We start from the raw sequence: 17985 nt of genomic DNA, 5'->3' as shown, positions 1-17985 counted from the left end.
GCGCTCCTGCTCGCGGCGCTGCTGGGCCTGCGCGCGCTGCTAGCGTCGTGACCTCGGGCGCCCGCCGGCCTGGCTTGCGGCCCCCGGGGTAGCACGCGGCCACACCTGCCCGGTGTCCGCAGAGAGAACTGGGATGGGGCAGCCGGTTCAGGAAATGAAGCTCCAAAGCCTGCCGCGCACACTTTTCATCCAAAGAACAATGCTTATCGAGCATCTTATTCATGCGTTTTTCTTTTTAATACGTAAATAAGGTTTAATGCAACTGCCTTGCACAGTTATCGAACGTTCTATCCCCCCCCCGCCCCTTGCATTTGGATAATCGGAATAAAAAGGGCCTCCAGAAAGCTGAGTCTTGTCTACCCTGCGCCCTCGTTCTCTCCCACACTCGTCCGAGGTCGAGACCTCGTTAGTTCTCGAAGTCCCGCAATCGGAGATCAGAACAGGCCTTATAGTTTTGAACAGTGCGGATGCGAAGGATCCCGATGGTTGCCCGGGCGCTACTCTCCGGGCCGTTTTTTTCATCTCGGGCCTCCTTTCGCCTCAAATGCAAAACGAGGCCATTAGAAGTCTGCTGGGCTAAGCAAGGGCAGTGAATCTGGGCCGGCCCGTCCTCAGGGCTCACGGGGCTGGGTGCGGGTACCCCTGCGCCCGTTGCGGGAACGCAGCCTGGGGGATGCGTCTGGAACCACAGACGGAAACAGGTGGGGGTCGGCGGAGTCCCGGGCCACGGGGTCCGGGGGCCTTGCTCCTCCCCGGACGGGGCGGGACGGGGAAGTCCCGCCCAGAAGGCCCGGGCCCTGGGCGGCCCCTAGGGCTGCGCCCGCCTCCTTCCTGCCGCCGCGACCCCGGGCCCAGAGGGCTGGTCCGAGCCAGCGGAGACCGGAGGCGAGGCCGGCGGGTCATGCCCTGGTTGCCCCGCACCGCGCTCCTTTGGGACCTGGTCCTGGGCTTTTGGGGCACCGCCGCTTTCCTGATCGACCTGGGCGCCGACCTTTGGGCCGCGGGCCAGTATGCGCTCAGCGGCCGCTACCTGTGCGCCGCGCTGGTGCTGGCGCTGCTGGGCCTCGCCTCGGTGGCGCTGCAGCTCTTCAGCTGGGTCTGGTTGCGCGCCGACCCCGTCGGCTTGCACGCGTCGCAGCCCCCAGGCCGTTGCCTGGCGCTGCTGCATCTCTTGCAGCTCGGCTACCTGTACAGGTGAGCGCCCCGCCCTCGGGGGGAGGGAAGAGGAACGGGGCCCAGCGGCACCTGCAGCTGGGCTAGTCGCCCGGGGAGAGCACGGACACCGGGGAGGGGCAGGGAAGGAGAGGATGGGGACCCAGGAGAGGAAGCCAAGCCCTGGGGGGCACCTCTGCTCCCAGGTGAGCTCCCCACCCCTAAAGAAAGAGAACGCCAGCTGACAGCCGTCGGAGCCCAGCTAGTCCTACCCTCTGGCACAGGGGAAGAAACGGAAGCCCCGAGATGAAAAGGAGGCACATAATTTGGAGCCCGACCTCTCTGGGATCCAGTCCTGACTCATTTACCACCTGTGGCCTCATTCCTGCCGTTCTCTGAGCCTCGGGTTTCTTCTATGTTAAAGAAGCAGTAAACTAGAGACATCTCTGGCAGGCGGGCCTGTTGAGAGGAGCGAAGGCAAGCGTGGGAACGTGCCTAGCATGGTGTCGGGCTCTCTGCGGACTCTAGGGTAATGGCAGACCCGGGTGTTCCTTTTGCCCTTGGGTGGGGCCTTGGACCATCACTTGAGCCCTCAGGGTCTCAGTTTACTCTTTGTTCCAGTGGGGATGGTTGTAGTGCCTGCCTCCGTTTGGAAGGGATTAACTGAATTAAGACCTATCCACTGCTTTGGCACCGAGTAAGCATTCAACAAATGTCCGCCAGCTTGATTACTTGGATCCCCGTGGGAGCATCAGCAGTGGTGACCCCCCAGCCCCCCAGAGCAGAGCCCGTTCTCTCAGCCCTTCTTTCCCACTTTTGTTCTCACGGCCACACCTCCTCACCCCCAGCGCCAGCACGAGGGCAGAGATGGGCTCTGACTCACCCATGCCCCTTGAGCCAGCTAGGGCCGGGCACAGGCTGGGACCTTGCAAATCTGTGTGGACTGTACTCCTTTTCACAACTGCCAGGGCCCCCTCGAGATGAGGAAACCGAAACCAAGGGATTAGAGTCATGTGATGAAGTCAGGACAGGATGGGTAGGGATGGGTGGCTGGAGCAGGATCTGCTCTTAAATCCATTTGACACATTCTCTCCGCATCTTGCTTTGATGAAGCTGCGCTCAGTCTCGGGGGCGGACAAGAGCAGCTTGGAATATTGCAGTTTTGCCTGAGGGACTGCACAGGCATCAATCACATGCCGGCCGGGCGTGACGGGGTGCAGTTCCCCCAGTCCTGGCAGGCCTTGATGAGCCCTGAATCCATAACTGTATCATGTGTCTTCTCTTCTAGTTCTGCTGAGCACGAGGCAGTTTACGGAACTTTGGTTTTGAAAATGGGGTCTCTACCTATCTTGGACTAGACTGAGGTGGGAGCCTTGGGGGACCAGAGGCAGAGGTTCTTGCTGAGGGAGAGCCCCAACCTGGGCCTGCCCCCCTGCTCCCTTCGTGTATTGTCACATCTGTACAGAGAAAGTGACAGTAAATGTCTGATGAATGGATTGGGAGTGAGTGAATGGGCGCACCTCCCGATAGCCAACTGAGATGAGTTCTGGCTGGGGGAGACCTTGGTGTGTCTTCCACGACACCCCTCATCCCAGCAGGTCATCATCCATGCCCATCTATCCAGCCTCTGGGCTCTCTGTGCCATGCCCATCACTCTGGGCAGTCCTCCTAAATGGATCTGTGCTTCTGTTCTAACCCCTCCATCCCTTCTGCTTCTCCACAGCCCGGATGATCTTTCTAGTAGATGTGCTGTCAAAGTGAGCACGTGCTGATCTCTCCATAGCACAGTCTGACCTATCTTGCCCGCGCTCAGCTCTCAGTGGCCGCCCTTCCCCGCAGGATCCTAAGAAATTCTTCTGTTGCTAAAATTCGAGAACTCACCTGGGGCCATTTCATAGTACGCCTCTGAAATCCAAACAGCTTGGGGTTCAACTCCTGTTGCCACCATTTATTGGCGCTTTGGTCTTGTGTCCCCATCTGTCAGATGGGGATGTTGTAATGAGTAAATGGGACAAGGTTTGTGATGACCGTGGGCCGTGCCGGCCAGCTGCACGGCGGGAGTTGGATTGGTCCCCCTTTTACGAGGAGGAACAGTTCGGTGAGGTGAAGTCACTGGTGCCTGAGGTCCCACGGCATGTAAGTGACAGCTTAGGATCGAAGCCCGTCTGCATCCACCCAGCGGGTGGTGCAGAGCCACCGGACGCTAACCTGGCCCCTCGGGGCATCCCGTATGTGCTGCCTAGGTGTGTGCAGGGGCTGCGGCAGGGGCTGCTGGTGTGGCAGCAGGAGGCGCCCTCCAACTTTGACCTGGCGTATGCCGACTTCCTGACTCTGGACATCAGCATGCTGCGGCTCTTTGAGACCTTCCTGGAGGCGACTCCACAGCTCACGCTGGCGCTGGCCATCGTGTTGCAGAGCGGCCGGGCCGAGTCCTACCAGTGTGAGTGCTGGGCCAGTGGCCAGTCCCCCTTTTACAGCTCGGGAAAGCTCCTGACTCACGTCAGGAGTGTTTTCACTGTCTTATAAAAGCTGCCTAGAAAATAGGAGACTCCCCTTTAGTCGGGCAGGTCTGCGCTCCATCTGAAAGTTACCCATTAGCCTTCTGATTTGGGACAAATGGCAGTAATAGCGGCCGTGATAATTGAGGGCCAGCTGTCAGCCGGACCCTGCATAAAGTGCGTTCTTGTCCGCACTGCTCACATGCACAGCAGCCCTGCAGGTTGGTGCTATATTTTTCTCCATTTTACATGAGAGGGGAGAGGTGGAGAAAGGTGAAGGGACCTGCCCGGGGGTACAGAGCATTGACTGGGCACCTATTTTTGTCTGTATGAGGGATGTGGGTATCTAAGATCAGGGTTACATGGAGATAGTCTACACTGTATGTGAATGGGAGGCAGGGAGTGAGGGAAGAGACAGTTTCTCTTAACTTTATTTTGTGAGCATTTATTAGCTACTATTACGTGCTACTCTGTGGGTTCTAGGGATCCCAGGGGAGCAGAATGTTTCATACCCTGAAGGCACTCAGAGACAAGGAAATTGATCATTATTGTGTGTTAAGGCTACAGACAGAAGCGGGTGAGGTGTCATGGGTACCTCCAGAGCAGGGTGGGGTGGAGCAGGGTCAGGATAGGTGACCTCGGGGCGACTCAGGCTGGAACTTGCAGGGCGCATGGGCCTGGTCTGCCTGGCATAGCGGGCTAAGCTTGTCCAGGCCAGAGACTGCGGCGTGCTGGGCAAACTGGACGGGGATCAGCCCTGCTGAGACCCAGCGTGGGGTAGTTAGAAGGGACGTTGGCCACAGATCTGCTTTCAGGGTTGGGGTGGTGGCTTTCTGGTCTGTAACAGGTTCCCAGGGAACATCTGCTGACTGACCGCCGTGGGCAAGGGCAGGGGAGGAAGCATTCTACAGACATTGCAGCGCTGCTTCCATCCCTTCCCTGGGCATCCAGTGCTTCTAGACACAGGCAGGCAACCAGGAGTGGGGATAGGATCTCCATCGTAATCTTGGGGGTGTCGCGAAATCAAGACGAAGGGTGAGATCAGATGTTCTGTCTGTGTGGCAGAGAAATCCCTGCTGGCCTGGAGTGCAGCCTCACCCTGGAAACCCTGGGATTTCCTGCTTCCATTTCTGAGACTACCAGAGGGGAACCGGGATTGCTGATTTCCAGTCCCAACAAGGCCTTGGGCTCTTCCGGGAAAGAAGGGTTACAGGGCCCTAGGAACTGCTCAGGGTGTGGCCAGGGCCTGGGGTCCTGGATGCTAGGTGACAGGGTGCAGAGAGGGTGTGTAAGCCACACCCTCTTCATCACCATGGTAACCCCTGAAAAGTAAGGCTTGGTGGTGCAGAGGGCAGACTCCATATTTGAACCCCAGCTCTGTTGTTGGTTGTGTGAACAGATGTTTTCCAAGTGCAGTTTCCCTTTAGCTATGGGGGGAGGGGCTGTCACACCCACCTCTGGGCGGCCGTGACCCCTAGGGAGTGCCGGGCAGGCTGGCCACAGGGCTCACCTGTTGCCGCTTACTCTCCCTAGGGGTCAGCATCTGCACGTCCTTCGTGAGTATCTCGTGGGCGCTGCTTGACTACCACCGGGCCTTGCGCACCTGCCTCCCCTCCAAGCCGCCCCTGGGGCCGGGCTCCTCTGTGGTCTACTTCCTGTGGAACCTGCTGCTGCTGTGGCCCCGAGTCTTCGCCGTGGCCCTCTTCTCAGCCCTCTTCCCCCACTATGTGGCCCTGCACTTCTTGGGCCTGTGGCTGGTGCTGCTCTTCTGGGTCTGGCTTCAGGGCACGGACTTCATGCCAGATTCCTGCTCCGAGTGGCTGTACCGGGCCACAGTGGCCGCCATCCTCTATTTCTCCTGGTTCAACGTGGCCGAGGGCCGTACCCGAGGCCGCGCCACCGTCCACCTGGTGTTCCTCCTGAGTGACAGTGTTCTCATGGTGGTCACCTGGTTGACTCACATCGCCTGGCTGCCCAGTGAGATCCCACTGCAGACGCTGCTGCCTGTGGGCGGCGTCTGCTTCCTCCTGGGCCTGGCCCTGCGGCTCGTCTACTACCGCTGGCTGCACCCTAGCTGCCGCTGGGAGCCCGACCGCGTGGATGGCACCCGAGGCCTCCGCTCCCTCGAGTGGCGTCAGCTGCCTCAGAACAGGCGCGTGGCCCAATTGGCTCAGAACTTTTTCCCCAGGGTTAGGGACGAGGCTGCTCTGCCACAGAAGGGAGAGGTGAATGGGGTCCTTTGAGGCAGGCTCAGACCTGGCAGGGAACAGAACAGATGACATCAATTGGTAGAATGCAGCTACGGGCCTTGATTCACTCAAGACGCACTTACTGCCTGGTGTGCTAGGCACTGGAGACCAGAGTTAAGTAAGGCAGAGAGGCCTGACTTCAAGGGTGAGAACAAGAGGAGAAAGGCTGGGCCCTGGAGGCTCAAGGGCCCCGGTTATGTACCAGGCACTTTGGGAGGAAAGAAGAGACACCCCCCCCTTCCCCACCGTACCCCTGCCAACCAGTGTAGCTGGTGCCCCAAAGCTCCTCGTGCTGGTGTTTTCACCTCCCTGGCCACCTCTAAAATTGGGGGAGGTGCTGTCCTCCCCTAGGTTCCTCTATCCTGGGCTAAAGGCCCAGAACCTGCACGATGTGTTCTCCAGAATTCTTCTTCCCGCCCCCACCCCTCATTCAGTTCATTCAACAAATGTTTACTGAGAGCAATTTCTGTGCCAGGAACATTCTGTCCTTGGGACCCGAACATGATCGGCTGCTGCCTGAGCTTCATCCCTTACCCTCTGCAGCTGCTCCTGTGTGGCTCTCATGTTGGAAGCCGGGGATGTCCAACTGGTGGCCCCCGTCGACCTGCCCACAGCCTCCGCGCAGCTGGCCCAGCCTCTGGTCCTGCTCCCTAGGTGCCACCTTTCAACCAAGTGCTCATGAACCTGTGGTCTGGGTCATGGCTCAGCCCACTGATTTTTATACTTTAGGCAGTACACCTTCTACCTCAGAGTCTATGTGGAGAGGAAGAGGCGTGTGCATATGTGTCTCTGCAAGTGAAGGACACGTATGTGTTGTTTTTGTTCAACAGTATTATTACAGTGTTACTAAAACCTCATGAAACTCTCAAACCTGTCGCGTCATTAAACTAAATCTAGAGTTCAAAGCCACCTGGAAAGAAGGGTCAGGGACATGAAGTTCACCCCTTAAAATCGATAAAGGTCCTGGGACCAGAGAAGACAGCTGGCGCAGGCTGGACTGCCCAAGCTTGTTCTCCAAGTTTCAGGAGCCGGTAAGCCACTGCGGGGCCGATGGTTGCCAGGTGGGCATCAGAACGCAGATCCGGGCTGACGCTAGCGTGTGCTCTTAACCTGCTCTGCTGCTAGGCTGGCAGTAGTAGCCCAAACCCCTTTGGTACCAGGAAGTGAGTACCAGAGCCTGGGTGAAGAGAGGTCTTTTTGTTGGGAGCAAGGGGGCATGTCAGTGAAGAGACAGCTTAGGGGATGTGGGTGTGGGCAGTGATGCCAGGGAGGTGCAACTTCTATTGCTCAGGCTGGTCTGCAGTTTGGGGCAACAAGGAACAGGAAAAGGCCACTGGAGAGAAGAAAAAGCTGCCATCATCCACGCGAGGAGACCCAGGATGGTCTCAGTTCTATTATTCATTCATTTTAGTGCAGGCACAACAAACAGGATGAATAAAACCGTATGAGATAGTGCAAAAGTAGGGAAGGGCCCAGGGAGAGGTGCATGCGTGCTGTGGGTGGGAGTTAGAATTTTATGCAGAATGGCCAGGGAAGGTGTCCCCGAGAAACGGGTTCAGCCCTGAAGGAGATGAGGGTGAGAACCACGCAGGTGCGCTTTACCCCAGAGACCAAGTCAGCAGCGACTGGCGGGAGCTTGTGCGGCCATACTGGCCCAGAGCCAAGGACGCCAGAGAGGGCAGCGGGGAGCAAGGGAAGGCCGAAAGGATCTCTAGGGTCAGTCCAGTGATTTCCAGATTAGGATTTCACAGACCCGTAAAATGGCCAACATGGTTACCAACTTACTTTTAACCAAAAAAAGGCAGTAAAGACTACCAACCAGTATCTGTCTTCATCACCTCAGGAGACAATGGAACAGCCTCAGAAAAATGACCATCCTTTTGACTACATTTAGATACACAGAAACACATCCGTAAGTAAAATCATTGTGATTTTTCTCAATTCCTAGGAATATCAAGGGTTGAGACCACAGAGGGTGGGCTTAACACCCAGACTAGCCTCGGACGTTTCCTTAGGGTTTCACTACAATATTGTTGCTATTTGCTCTTGTGTGCTTCTTCCTGTCACATATGAGGTTCAGGGGGGATGCCACATATACCCAAATAGAAGACTGTTTTAGGCAATTCCCCACTTTCCCCTGAGGGGGGAAAATGTGATTTTAACGTTTTGGCTAATCTTTAATTGCTAAATGAAATTACCAAATGATGGGAATATGTAATTAAATTGAAAACAACATACAGTGTCCTAACCTAAAATCTAGGGAATGAAGCAGTCATTTTTGTATGTAGCTTACAGAATCAAGAGATTTAAAAAGATGAGAGTGACACTATTTACAATTAGATATTTCAAGATTCCCATCAAGGTTTTTTTTTTTTTTAAAGAGACAGCTTTCGTGAGGGGCAGAGAGAATCCCAAGCAGGCTCCACACCCACTGCAGAGCCCAACTCAGGCCTGATCTCATTACTGTGAGATCATGACCTGAGCCCAAATTCAGTTGGACACTTAGTAACTGGGTTCCCCAGGCACCCTAAGGTGATGCCCTTTTCTAACGGGGAATTAGTCTGGGGAAAAATACATCTTACAGTCTGATCTGTGTGGTACTTGGAAGCTAGACCCAAATTCTAGCCTCCTTCATTGGTATAAGGCAAAAAGATTCTAAACTGTTTTCCAGACTAGTGAGGGACGCTCAGACTCAATTCTGAAGAAATGAAAGGAGAAAAAGTAGTTGACAGGAATCAGGCCAAATCAAGCGAGGTTTGATATCAGTCCGTCAGTTTTATTGCTTTTGCATTTTCAGCTCGTCACAGCAAGGTGTTGATTTCTTTCTTTAATAATTAAGTTTTAGTACATTTGACAGCAAATGAAACCTCTTATCATTCCAGTCCTAAACTTTAAAAAAGCAATAGACTTTAGAAACAGTTAAGAAATAAACTTCCCCTTGCAAGTTATTTTAAAATATTTTTTATTTCCCCCCATACATTTATTTATACCAAATGGGTTTTTTTTAAAACTTTTTTGATGAAATTCATGACTGAATTATTGAAAGGGTGCCATCGTTCTGATGAGCTCTTCAGATTTTCTTTTACCGAAGCCCTATTGAGGAGCCTACTTCGCTGGGCAACTGGGCTGATCCTACTCAGAAAAGACACGGGAGCAAACTGTATAGAAAATAAAAACTTTATTCTTTCAAGTTCATAAGATAGTTCCCATTACATATAACATTATGGTCAAGGACTCTACACAGCCACGAATGCCCGCAGTCACATAAATATACCCAATCCACTCAATGCCTTCTGCTCGATGAGGCATCGCAAGTCCAGAGGGTCATGTTCTGAATAGAAGCTGTCCTTAATGAGATGGCTCCTGTCAGTGCATTGGGAACTAGCCACGGAGCCCTGCTTGTTGGAGCTGACTCAGCGAGGAAGGGACAGAGGGCCTGCTAGCAGGGACGGGACAGAACTAGATTTTCTCTCCTAGTTAAAGATATTTTGGAATCCCAGAATTCAGATTTGGCTTCTTTGTAAGTGTGAACATCTGGAGAGTTCCAGCTTTTGGATGAGAAAGGAAACCAATTTAGTGGTAAGAAGTAGAAGCCTCCTTAAGAAGGGCCCTAACTCCCCCCTTTGGCAGGAACGGGGAGACGAAGGCCCAGACTCCCCACCGCTGGCCTGGAAGGGGAGGGATGGGCTCTGCCTCCAGATCCTCTCCCCCGTGGTTCAGTGGCACCGACACCCGTTCGTAGTGAACATCTCGACGCTCCAGGTGCTACAGTGGAGTTTGCCACCAATCAGATTCTACCTGGAGCTTGAAAGGTGAGTTTGTGTAAACGGCGAACAAGCTGTGGCACAAGTCTCCTGGGATACTAGCTTTGCGCCCCCCACCCCCACCTGCAGCGCAGAAGACGGGAACGCCCCAAACCAAATAAAAGCCCAAATAGGCATCTAAATCTGGAACAGCCATCTATTCTCCCGGACACCAGCAGCTGCCCCAGCGGCCTTGGGACAGAGTGATGCTAAGGCACAGTCAGTTTTACATTCGAACGTCAAGCCGCCTCCTAAATCCAGGACACCATCTGACAACTTCAGATCCCGTGCTAGAGTCGGTTCTCACCGTGATACGTGCAGACCCATCTAGAACCCGCAGTGCCCAGCTGGGGGAAAGACTCGTTATGTGGCACATTTCCTGGGGACACATTCACGTAAAGGGGCTTCCCTCTTGAAGAAAGAACCCATGGGATCCTTTGGCCCTTGGCTTCCAAGAGCTCTTGGTGCTACCCACTTATTTTCCTTTCTGGATCTTTGTGCTGGGGAGGAAGAAAACACAGCGTAGAGAACACTGCATTCCCTGGACAACTCATTTTGGCAAAGAGGAATCGGGGAGCTCCCGTCTTCTGTCTGCCTCATGAGGAGGGCAGCACCCAGAAAAATGCAGAGGTTGTTCGGCTCAACAGAGCTGCTTCACCTCTTAGCCACTGTCAAGTTCCTTTTGCAAAGACGGAAGCTGGGCTGTCAGGGCGGGGAGGGAGAAATGCCATTGAAAGAGGGGCCCAAGTCATACAGGGATAAAGAGCCTCTCCCTAAGGGCAGGGAGAGGGAGCGGTTGCGCGCAGACCTGTGTGCCCGACGGGGGAGCCGCTCCACAGCCTCACGAGCCTGAAGTATCGCGCCAACCAGATGGCCCACGTCCAGGGCGAGAAACCAAGTTACACGGCCAGTATGGGGAGAGCTTGGGCCCTGGGAGGAAGCCCCACTGTGGAGCTCTCCACGATCAATCATTAAGCAAGGCAGAGCAGCAGCCGGACAGCTATGCTGAACACAGACCATGGAAGGGTGGCCTCAGGGTACATGCCCATCTCCCCTCCCCTCCCCTCCCCTCCCTGAGACAAGGCCAAAGAGGCAGCCGAGTCGTGAGCACTGACTTCAACTCCTCCCCCAAAACTGTTCCCCTAAAAATTGTGAGTAATGAAGCCCTTTTTCAATCAGTTCTGAAGGAATGTGTATATCAGCCTTTCTCTGCTGCCATCTGGGTGGCCTGGCGTTGGAAGGAGCCTGGCCTCTGTGCCGCAGCATCTCTGGAAATGGATATGCAGAATCTCGGGGGGCAAGTGACTACAGCCGGGGTTGGTCAAGGGATGCCTCCTATGGGGCCCAGACCGCAGGCCTGAGGCGCCTGGATGACCGCCTCCCTCCGTGCGGCCTGGGAGGGGCGGGGCTTCCTCCGCTCTGGGAAGTGTCTCCTGCCCGGCTGGTCCCTGGCTGGTCTCGGAGGGACGGAGCATCCACGAGCACAGCTGGGCTGTAAGGCTGGGATTAGCTGCCCGGCACCCACCAGTCTTCCCACAGGCCAGGGGAAGAGATGTTCCTCCATCTGGCCCAGGGTTAAATGTTCAGGCATAGATTAGGGTTCTGGCACCCTCATTTGAATCAGGAAAGTCTTTCTGGCCTTCTGGTTTCCCATTTTAGAATGGGACTTGAGAAGCGGGAAGGGTGTTCCATGGGAAAACTGGGTTTTGATCACAGCAATCTGTTCTTCAGTTTCTGGGTAAATACATGCCCAGAATACCTCTCTTGGCTTGAGGGCTTCAAAGGAAGTCATATGTAGTTATGAGTCTGTTCTTAGACTTGCTTTAACTTGTTGGGTCCAAAGCCCAGGGACTGGCCAGAGCTGCAGGGAGGTGGACGTGAGGTACAGAGGGCAGGGAAGGGGGAGACTCTAGAACTGATGACTCAGAAGGAAGAGAGGACTGTAGGGGTGAGCATGTCGGGGAAGGGTGCTTCTCTGCGGGAGGAAAAGACGGAATCTCCTTGTTTCAAGAGCCAAAGCAGCAGAAATTCATATGAAGCCTTAAGTCCTTTTCCTCCAGTTTAGAGGTAAGCCCTCTGGGACACAGCCTTTGAGCAAGTCAAGCCGAAGGCTTAGAATTTACCGTCTTAAGGGGGGGGAGTTCCTAGGGTTGTGCCATTTGGTTAAAGGGGGACAGGGACTGGAAAGGCGACTAAGGCTTCTGGGATGGGAAACACCAAAGTCTAAAGTTAATCCGTGTCCAGTGCCCCACAGGTCAGCGAACTAGGAGATGAAAGAACAGGAAGGAAGCCACCCTAGAGAGCAGACCACGGGAGCAGCTAAAGAGGCGCCACTGTCACAGAGAGGTATTTTAGATATTTCAGTTGCTATTTTCCAAGGAAACTTTATACACCCCTTTCTTGCTAGAAAAAAGAAAGGAGGGAAAACCTGCTTCAGAGACCAGACCCTTACCTATAAAAATAACATGTACATTCCCTGGGAATGTTCTACAGCTAAGGAGAGTACAAAGACTGCAAGAGATGGTGTCACAAGGCCTGCCACTGCCGCTACCGCACGTTAGAGCGGTTCTCAGACTGGTCAGGAACTAAGAGTGCAACTCTGCCCCAAGAATTCCTTCTCTCTTCTTCATTTTTTGAAACAAATAAAACAAAACAAAAAACCAGAAGAATTAAAAGCACTGTCGCTGCGGTGAGTCTATTGTTCTCTCAATCCAACTGCCTCCTGCCTCCGCACGAGGAGGAACACGGGGCCGCCGCTCACTCTTAGCAAAAATAAGCGTCGTCCTTGCAGCTGTTGGTTCTGTTCTCGCCAGCGTCCCGTGGAGGAAAGAGAGGGAGACACACACACACAGAGACAGAGACAGAGAGAGAGAGTTCCCAGATGGTTCCGGTCTCCGGCTCCCTTCAGGGGTGAAAAGGAGCTCCCGGGGGAGGGTCTTCGTTCCAGTTCTTAGAGAAAATCAAGCTCCAGAGCCTGGTGCAGGGACACTAGGTCTCCGTGGTTTGTGATCCTCCAGAAAGGCATGTTGTGCTGGAAGGGAGAGGACAGCTGATAGTTGGTTAACCCAACTCTTTTGGGAGCTTGTTTACCATAAACCCGTTCCTCTCACCAAGATACTGGTGCCCTTCCCTACTTCTGCCCCCTCCTAGGGCTGGCATAAGGATCAGGTGAGTCACATGTACAAGGGCTTTGTACACTGCAGGACACCTGACAAAGGTGAGAGATTATTAGGTCTTTAGTGGTAACTGTTTTTATGATATATACTCATTTTGACTACTACATAGGGTCTTCAGGATCAAATAAAATGACCCACATAAGAAATCAGCATTAATAGTACATTTCTTTTCTACAGATGGTAAGTTTTCAGAGCTACAAAGCCCCAAATCTTGTTTATGACTAAGATGCAGAATACATAAATCTGAGAAATAATAATCCCATTTACTATGTTGTCAGAATCCTGTCCAGAATACTGTGAGTTCTGGAAGCCACTTAAAAAAATTTTTTTAAATTTTTTCCTGGAAGCCATATTTTAAAGAAGGGATTTGAAAAATGCAAGTGTTGGAAACCATGTTCTCTGAAGCTGACGGGGATTAGTTTTACTGACTGTTTTGCTCAAATTGGTTGCAAGTTACCTGGAATACGGAAGTCCTACAACAGTTCTTCTGGCATGTAGCTCAGGGTTTTTTCAAGCATGCTGCTCACATATAATATTTAAAAGGCTTTTAATATGCAGAAGAAGAAAGAGATTTGTTATGCTGTGCTCAGGACTGGGACTAAGAAGTTAGACACAGGAGTTTGGCAGAACAGGATATCTAAGAAGCAGTCTCCTCAGGAAGCAATCTCCCCATCCCTGGGGTTTATCCAAGCAAGAACCAGAATGTCGTCTGTCAAAGTGGCTGCAGAAAAGGTCCCTCACAGGGTAAAGGCTGAACTGGATGGAACTCTAAGGCATTTTCCAATGAGTATATTCGATGGTACAGGATTACAGGCATCAGCTTAGAGGCGCCAACTCTGCTAACGACTGAAGTTGTTCTTTACCTCCCCACTCCCTTCTTCAAACCAAGAAGCACCGATGCCTCCATCTACTAGTTACTAGTGTCCTTCTCAGAGGACAAGTACTTTAGAATCAAAGCCTGGGAGGGGCGCCTGGGTGGCTCAGTCAGTTAAGCGTCCAGCTTCGGCTCAGGTCATGATCTCATGGTTCGTGGGTTTGAGCCCCGTGTCGGGCTCTGTGCTGACAGCTCAGAGCCTGGAGCCTGCTTCGGATTCTGTGTCTCCCCCACTCTTTGACCCTCCCCTGCTCGCGCTGTCTCTCTCAAATAAAAAACATTAAAAAAATCAGAGCCTCGGAGATGACACATTAAAAAAAAAGAAATGCTACATAAAATAATAAATGAAAACATTATGAGGTAATCATGCCACCACATTACCAATCCCACAGTTAATTAATAGATGAAGACATCAGGACAGCTGGTTCCTAGGTGGCAACCCACTACCTCCAAGTCCAAGAAACAGAGTTGCTGGAAACTAGGGAGAGGAAAAGAACATCTGTAGATCCATTTAATAAATGCAGATGAGGAGAAGCGAACTGTCCAAAGCCACACAGCTAAGAAACAGACGAAATCTGAACCAATCTGCTCTCAGATTCCAGAGCCAAGACTTTCATCTGCGGTTTCCTGAATCAGGACGAGAGGACCTGGGGGCGGGATTTGATCTGACTTCCACCTGACTGTGCTGGCCTTCTGAAGATCTAAGGCCTGGAAAGTTAGAATGGTCGCTTTTTTTTTTTTTTTTAAAGAGAGAGAGAAAGCAAGCATGAGGCACGAGTGGCAGTAAAGGGGCAGGAGGAGAGGGGGAGAGAGAGAATCCCTCTGAGAGAGGCTCAACATGGAGCCCGACATGGGGCTCGATCCCACAACCCTGGGATCATGACCTGGGCTGAAATCAAGAGTTGGACGCTCAGGTGACGCAGCCACCCAGGTGCCCCTGATCTGCCTTTTTGTAGTGAAGTCTCATGCTCTTGGGAAGGCACTGCCCTCTAAGATGAAGATGGAAGATGGGGCCCATATCAGGTTTAATGACGGGGGTCCCTACAGCAGGGCTCAAAGATTTTAAAATTTCTGAGTGGCAAACAGAAGGGGGAAAAGAAGGATCTAACAACTTACAGGAAAACTCTATTTCTATAGGAAACAAATGAACCTCTTTAAAGAAAAATGGGAGAGAAAAAGAGGGGAAAACACTGTAAATGCACAACAGATTGCTAAGATTTCTGACTTTTACCATTTTTCTAATTGCTTGATGCATTCCCACATGCTCTGTTCTCTTTGTCATGCTTACCTGTTTGGCTGCAATTTCTTCATCTCGTCCATCTCCAATCACTACATACGTGACTTTCTTTCCAAACCTAGACACGATTCTCTCGAAGCAGCTCTCCTTACCTGATGAGAAACAGAAATTCCCATTAGGACATTATCTGACCCTTTTTCAACACCAGAGGAAAGGGCTGCGCTGGCCCACCCGCCCGTGCTTGGACAGAACAAGCCGCAGCCCCGGCGGCTAGTGTGGGAGGGAGCCGGTGTGGTGCTAGAGATCCAGCAGGCCCACTACCCACAGAACGGGAAGCTGGGCTACTAAGACTGTGAAGACGACACCAGGCTTCCTAGGCACTGCGCTTTCTCTTTTCTTACTTTAATCTTCATACTGAGGGTAAAGCCCCTGAGTGTGAGGGATTTTTATAAATGGGAAGCCAAGGAGGCTAGAAAATGCAAGAGCTGGGACACCACCTCCTTCTTCCACATCTCCCGTACTTTACAGCTGTAACAAAGCGGCTCTCAAGGTACTCCTTTAATGAATTCTCAAAATAATCCAGCGAGATAACTATCATTTCCTATTATACAGATGAAACGGAGACTGAAAGGATTAGTAATCTGTTCTAGGTCACAAACAAGCTAGGAGCCACGCTTTGGGCTCCTGGTTCCACCTCTACGCTCTGGCTATCGTGTCATGATGAAAGGATGATTCTGGAGGGATGTGTTTTAATGTAGGGGAAAAAGTGGAAGCATAAGGTACTGATTTGTTTATAACAAGAAATGGGCAAACGGCTCTTTCCCTCCAATTCTTCGTTTTCCAGAAACAGTCCTAGGCATGGGTCTTATGTCTTTTATGGAGGAGAGTCCCAGAGTACCAATGAACATGGCAGTAGATCTGTCCCATCCAGAATATCCTATTGTATGTTGTCACTGCAACTGAGCTAGTGTATCTCTGAAATTGACCTTGGGAAAGGGGGATTTAAACTCTTGCAGGCAGCTGAGAAACACTGGCAGTGTATCAAAATTCAGATCCCATCTGGAACACACCAGAAGCATGCACAGATGATACTGGTATAGGAAAGACACTTTATTTGCATAAATAAACAAAAAGGCGATTACTTCCCTTGCTCTTTTTTCACCATCTTATACTTTATTTCCCTGTCTCTGTTCCCTTCCTCAGTTAAGCAAGGCCCTAACTCTGCTTCCTTCTTCATCCTGCTCCATTTAACCTTCTCATCCTCTCTTCTTACCAGACCCGGTGACTTAGCACCAGGGTTCCTGTGTGAGTAAGAAAAAAGTGCCTTTTCCTCAAGGCACTTGACTGCCATCTGCTGGAAAACTACTGCAATAATATATAAACAACTAGATCATAATTATACACCTAGAACCTATTATACACCTATACTCAGAAGCCCTGCGTGGCACATCTAAGCAACTGCAAGTCTTTGAAATCTCTAGCCCAAGTGGCACCTCAAACTAGGTGAACTAGTCCCTTGGGCCAAACACTAGTCCACTCTGGGCTTCAGTCTCCCACCTGTAACAAAAAGCTTGGCTCAGGTGCCCTCAGGTCTCTTTCAATGCTAACACTGCAATAGCATTGTTATGTCTGACATTCATACCATGCAATTCAGCCAATGTTTGTAGAGTAAATGCATACTAATCTCATAAATGATTCAGTAGATGTCTGTAGTCCATGTTTTGAGCCCCAATTCAAATATTAAATATTTCAACTAATAATACATTTTTATTATGTTCAAAGTGTTGAAGAGCTGTCTTAATTCCATTCCAAATAGTACATCCTTATAACCTAAGCCAACCAGTCTACTTTATGATCTGTCTATATAATAAAACCTTAAGTTAGTCAGAATTTAGACTTTTTTCCTAAGACCCAACAAAGGAAATGTCCCCTATTTAGAGGACAAGGACACAGAGATGTTTTCATTGTCCTGACATGTAATGATCAAGGATGAAATACATTTAGGAGTATCCTCTGAAAGGATTAAGAGATGGAGAGAGTTATTAACAGCTCAAAGTGAAGAAGTAGCTACACAAAAAAGCGACTCCAATACCACTGGTAAATATACCTCCTCCATGCTACTCTCTCAAAGCCACCCTGGAGGCGAGCTTTCCATTCAGGAGGATATGGCCAATGACTGCTCAGTTACCAAATGTTAAACAACTGAACCTGCAACTGCAAGACTTCAACCAAGCCTTTGGAGAATAGTAGGTTTCCGGGCTCCCCTACCAAAAACACTTATGACATTTTCAGAGACGATTTCGAGGAGCCTTGTGGCCACTAAGAGAACCACAGCTCTGAAATCATTTCAGAGAAAGGAAACAAACATTTCTTCTCCTTGCTCCCCATTTCACAGTTCTGTCAAGGAAAGCCTTAAGACGCTCTCACTGTGGTTACCAAGGTACCAGGTACCAGTATAACTTTGCAAATCAGCTCTGGATGAAACGAGATTGAGAAAAATTACCAAATAAGCACATGTACTGTCAAAGGGAATAAAATCCTTCCCACCCAATGGGTGTCAGAACTCTATATAAAATGCACTGCAGAAAATCTACCTTTCAGGCATGAAGGCTTTACAGAGTGCTCTGGGTTCTTATGAAATGCATAGTGAAGCAGTGGCAGAAATAGCATATGAATATTTTGTAATAAATATTTGTATATTTGTATAAAATATCTATCGTAAATGAAATCAACATACTTACTCAAAAAAGAATAAAAATAAATTCCTATATGCCTACCACCAACCCACTTTTGTCAAATCTTAACACTTGATCTTTGTTTTAGATAAGAAAATAAGAATAATGAGAAAGTACAGACTTTTTGAAGTGTCCTGTCTATCCCTACCTGAGGACCTTTCCTTTCTGCCTATCCGTAAACAAGGTATGGCATATGGCTGCGAACATGTCTGACCTCTAAATCAGTGAGACACGCTGTACTATCTGCAATGTGTTTTTGGT

The 17985-nt window shown here is 51.0% G+C and overlaps 3 protein-coding genes across 7 annotated transcripts in view; 2 read left to right on the top strand and 1 right to left on the bottom strand.

Annotated features, from left to right (window-relative positions):
- The window catches only part of SMPDL3B (sphingomyelin phosphodiesterase acid like 3B), a 26077-nt gene extending 25265 nt beyond the window's left edge, over window positions 1–812 (top strand). The window contains exon 9 of the mRNA XM_029945865.1: window positions 666–812. Coding sequence (XP_029801725.1) covers window positions 666–812 — 147 coding nt within the window. The remainder of the gene's footprint in view (window positions 1–665) is intronic.
- A 13-nt stretch (window positions 813–825) lies between these two features.
- XKR8 (XK related 8) lies at window positions 826–6769 on the top strand. Of its 5 annotated transcripts, none has more exons than XM_029949563.1 (3): window positions 826–1194; window positions 3396–3592; window positions 5184–6769. In XM_029949563.1, the coding sequence occupies exons 1-3, from the start codon at window positions 902–904 to the stop codon at window positions 5891–5893; spliced, it is 1200 nt and encodes a 399-aa protein (XP_029805423.1). In that variant the 5' UTR covers window positions 826–901; the 3' UTR covers window positions 5894–6769. The 5 variants fall into 5 exon arrangements, with proteins under 5 accessions (XP_029805423.1, XP_029805424.1, XP_029805426.1 ...); XM_029949564.1 differs by having other exon boundaries at window positions 1118–1194; window positions 1437–3592; XM_029949566.1 differs by having other exon boundaries at window positions 1143–1194; window positions 2441–3592.
- Window positions 6770–9060: 2291 nt separating this feature from the next.
- EYA3 (EYA transcriptional coactivator and phosphatase 3) overlaps window positions 9061–17985 on the bottom strand; it is a 77901-nt gene continuing 68976 nt past the window's right edge. Inside the window, exons 16-17 of the mRNA XM_029945864.1 lie at window positions 15041–15141; window positions 9061–12733 (exon numbers count right to left, since the gene is read on the bottom strand). Coding sequence (XP_029801724.1) covers window positions 12653–12733; window positions 15041–15141 — 182 coding nt within the window. The 3' untranslated portion in view covers window positions 9061–12652. The remainder of the gene's footprint in view (window positions 12734–15040; window positions 15142–17985) is intronic.

The sequence above is a fragment of the Suricata suricatta genome, chromosome 8, assembly GCF_006229205.1.
Source record: "Suricata suricatta isolate VVHF042 chromosome 8, meerkat_22Aug2017_6uvM2_HiC, whole genome shotgun sequence".
In the NCBI taxonomy this organism is placed as follows: domain Eukaryota; kingdom Metazoa; phylum Chordata; class Mammalia; order Carnivora; family Herpestidae; genus Suricata; species Suricata suricatta.
The sequence above is the reverse complement of the archived record's forward strand: the minus strand, read 5'-3'. Positions and strand labels throughout refer to the sequence as shown.

Coding starts and splice junctions, on each gene's coding strand:
- XKR8 (XM_029949563.1), top strand. CDS start 902: ATGCCCTGGTTGCCCCGCACCGCGCTCCTTTGGGACCTGGTCCTGGGC. Junction 1,195..3,395: donor CAGCTCGGCTACCTGTACAG/GTGAGCGCCCCG, acceptor TGTGCTGCCTAG/GTGTGTGCAGGGGCTGCGGC. Junction 3,593..5,183: donor CCGGGCCGAGTCCTACCAGT/GTGAGTGCTGGG, acceptor TACTCTCCCTAG/GGGTCAGCATCTGCACGTCC.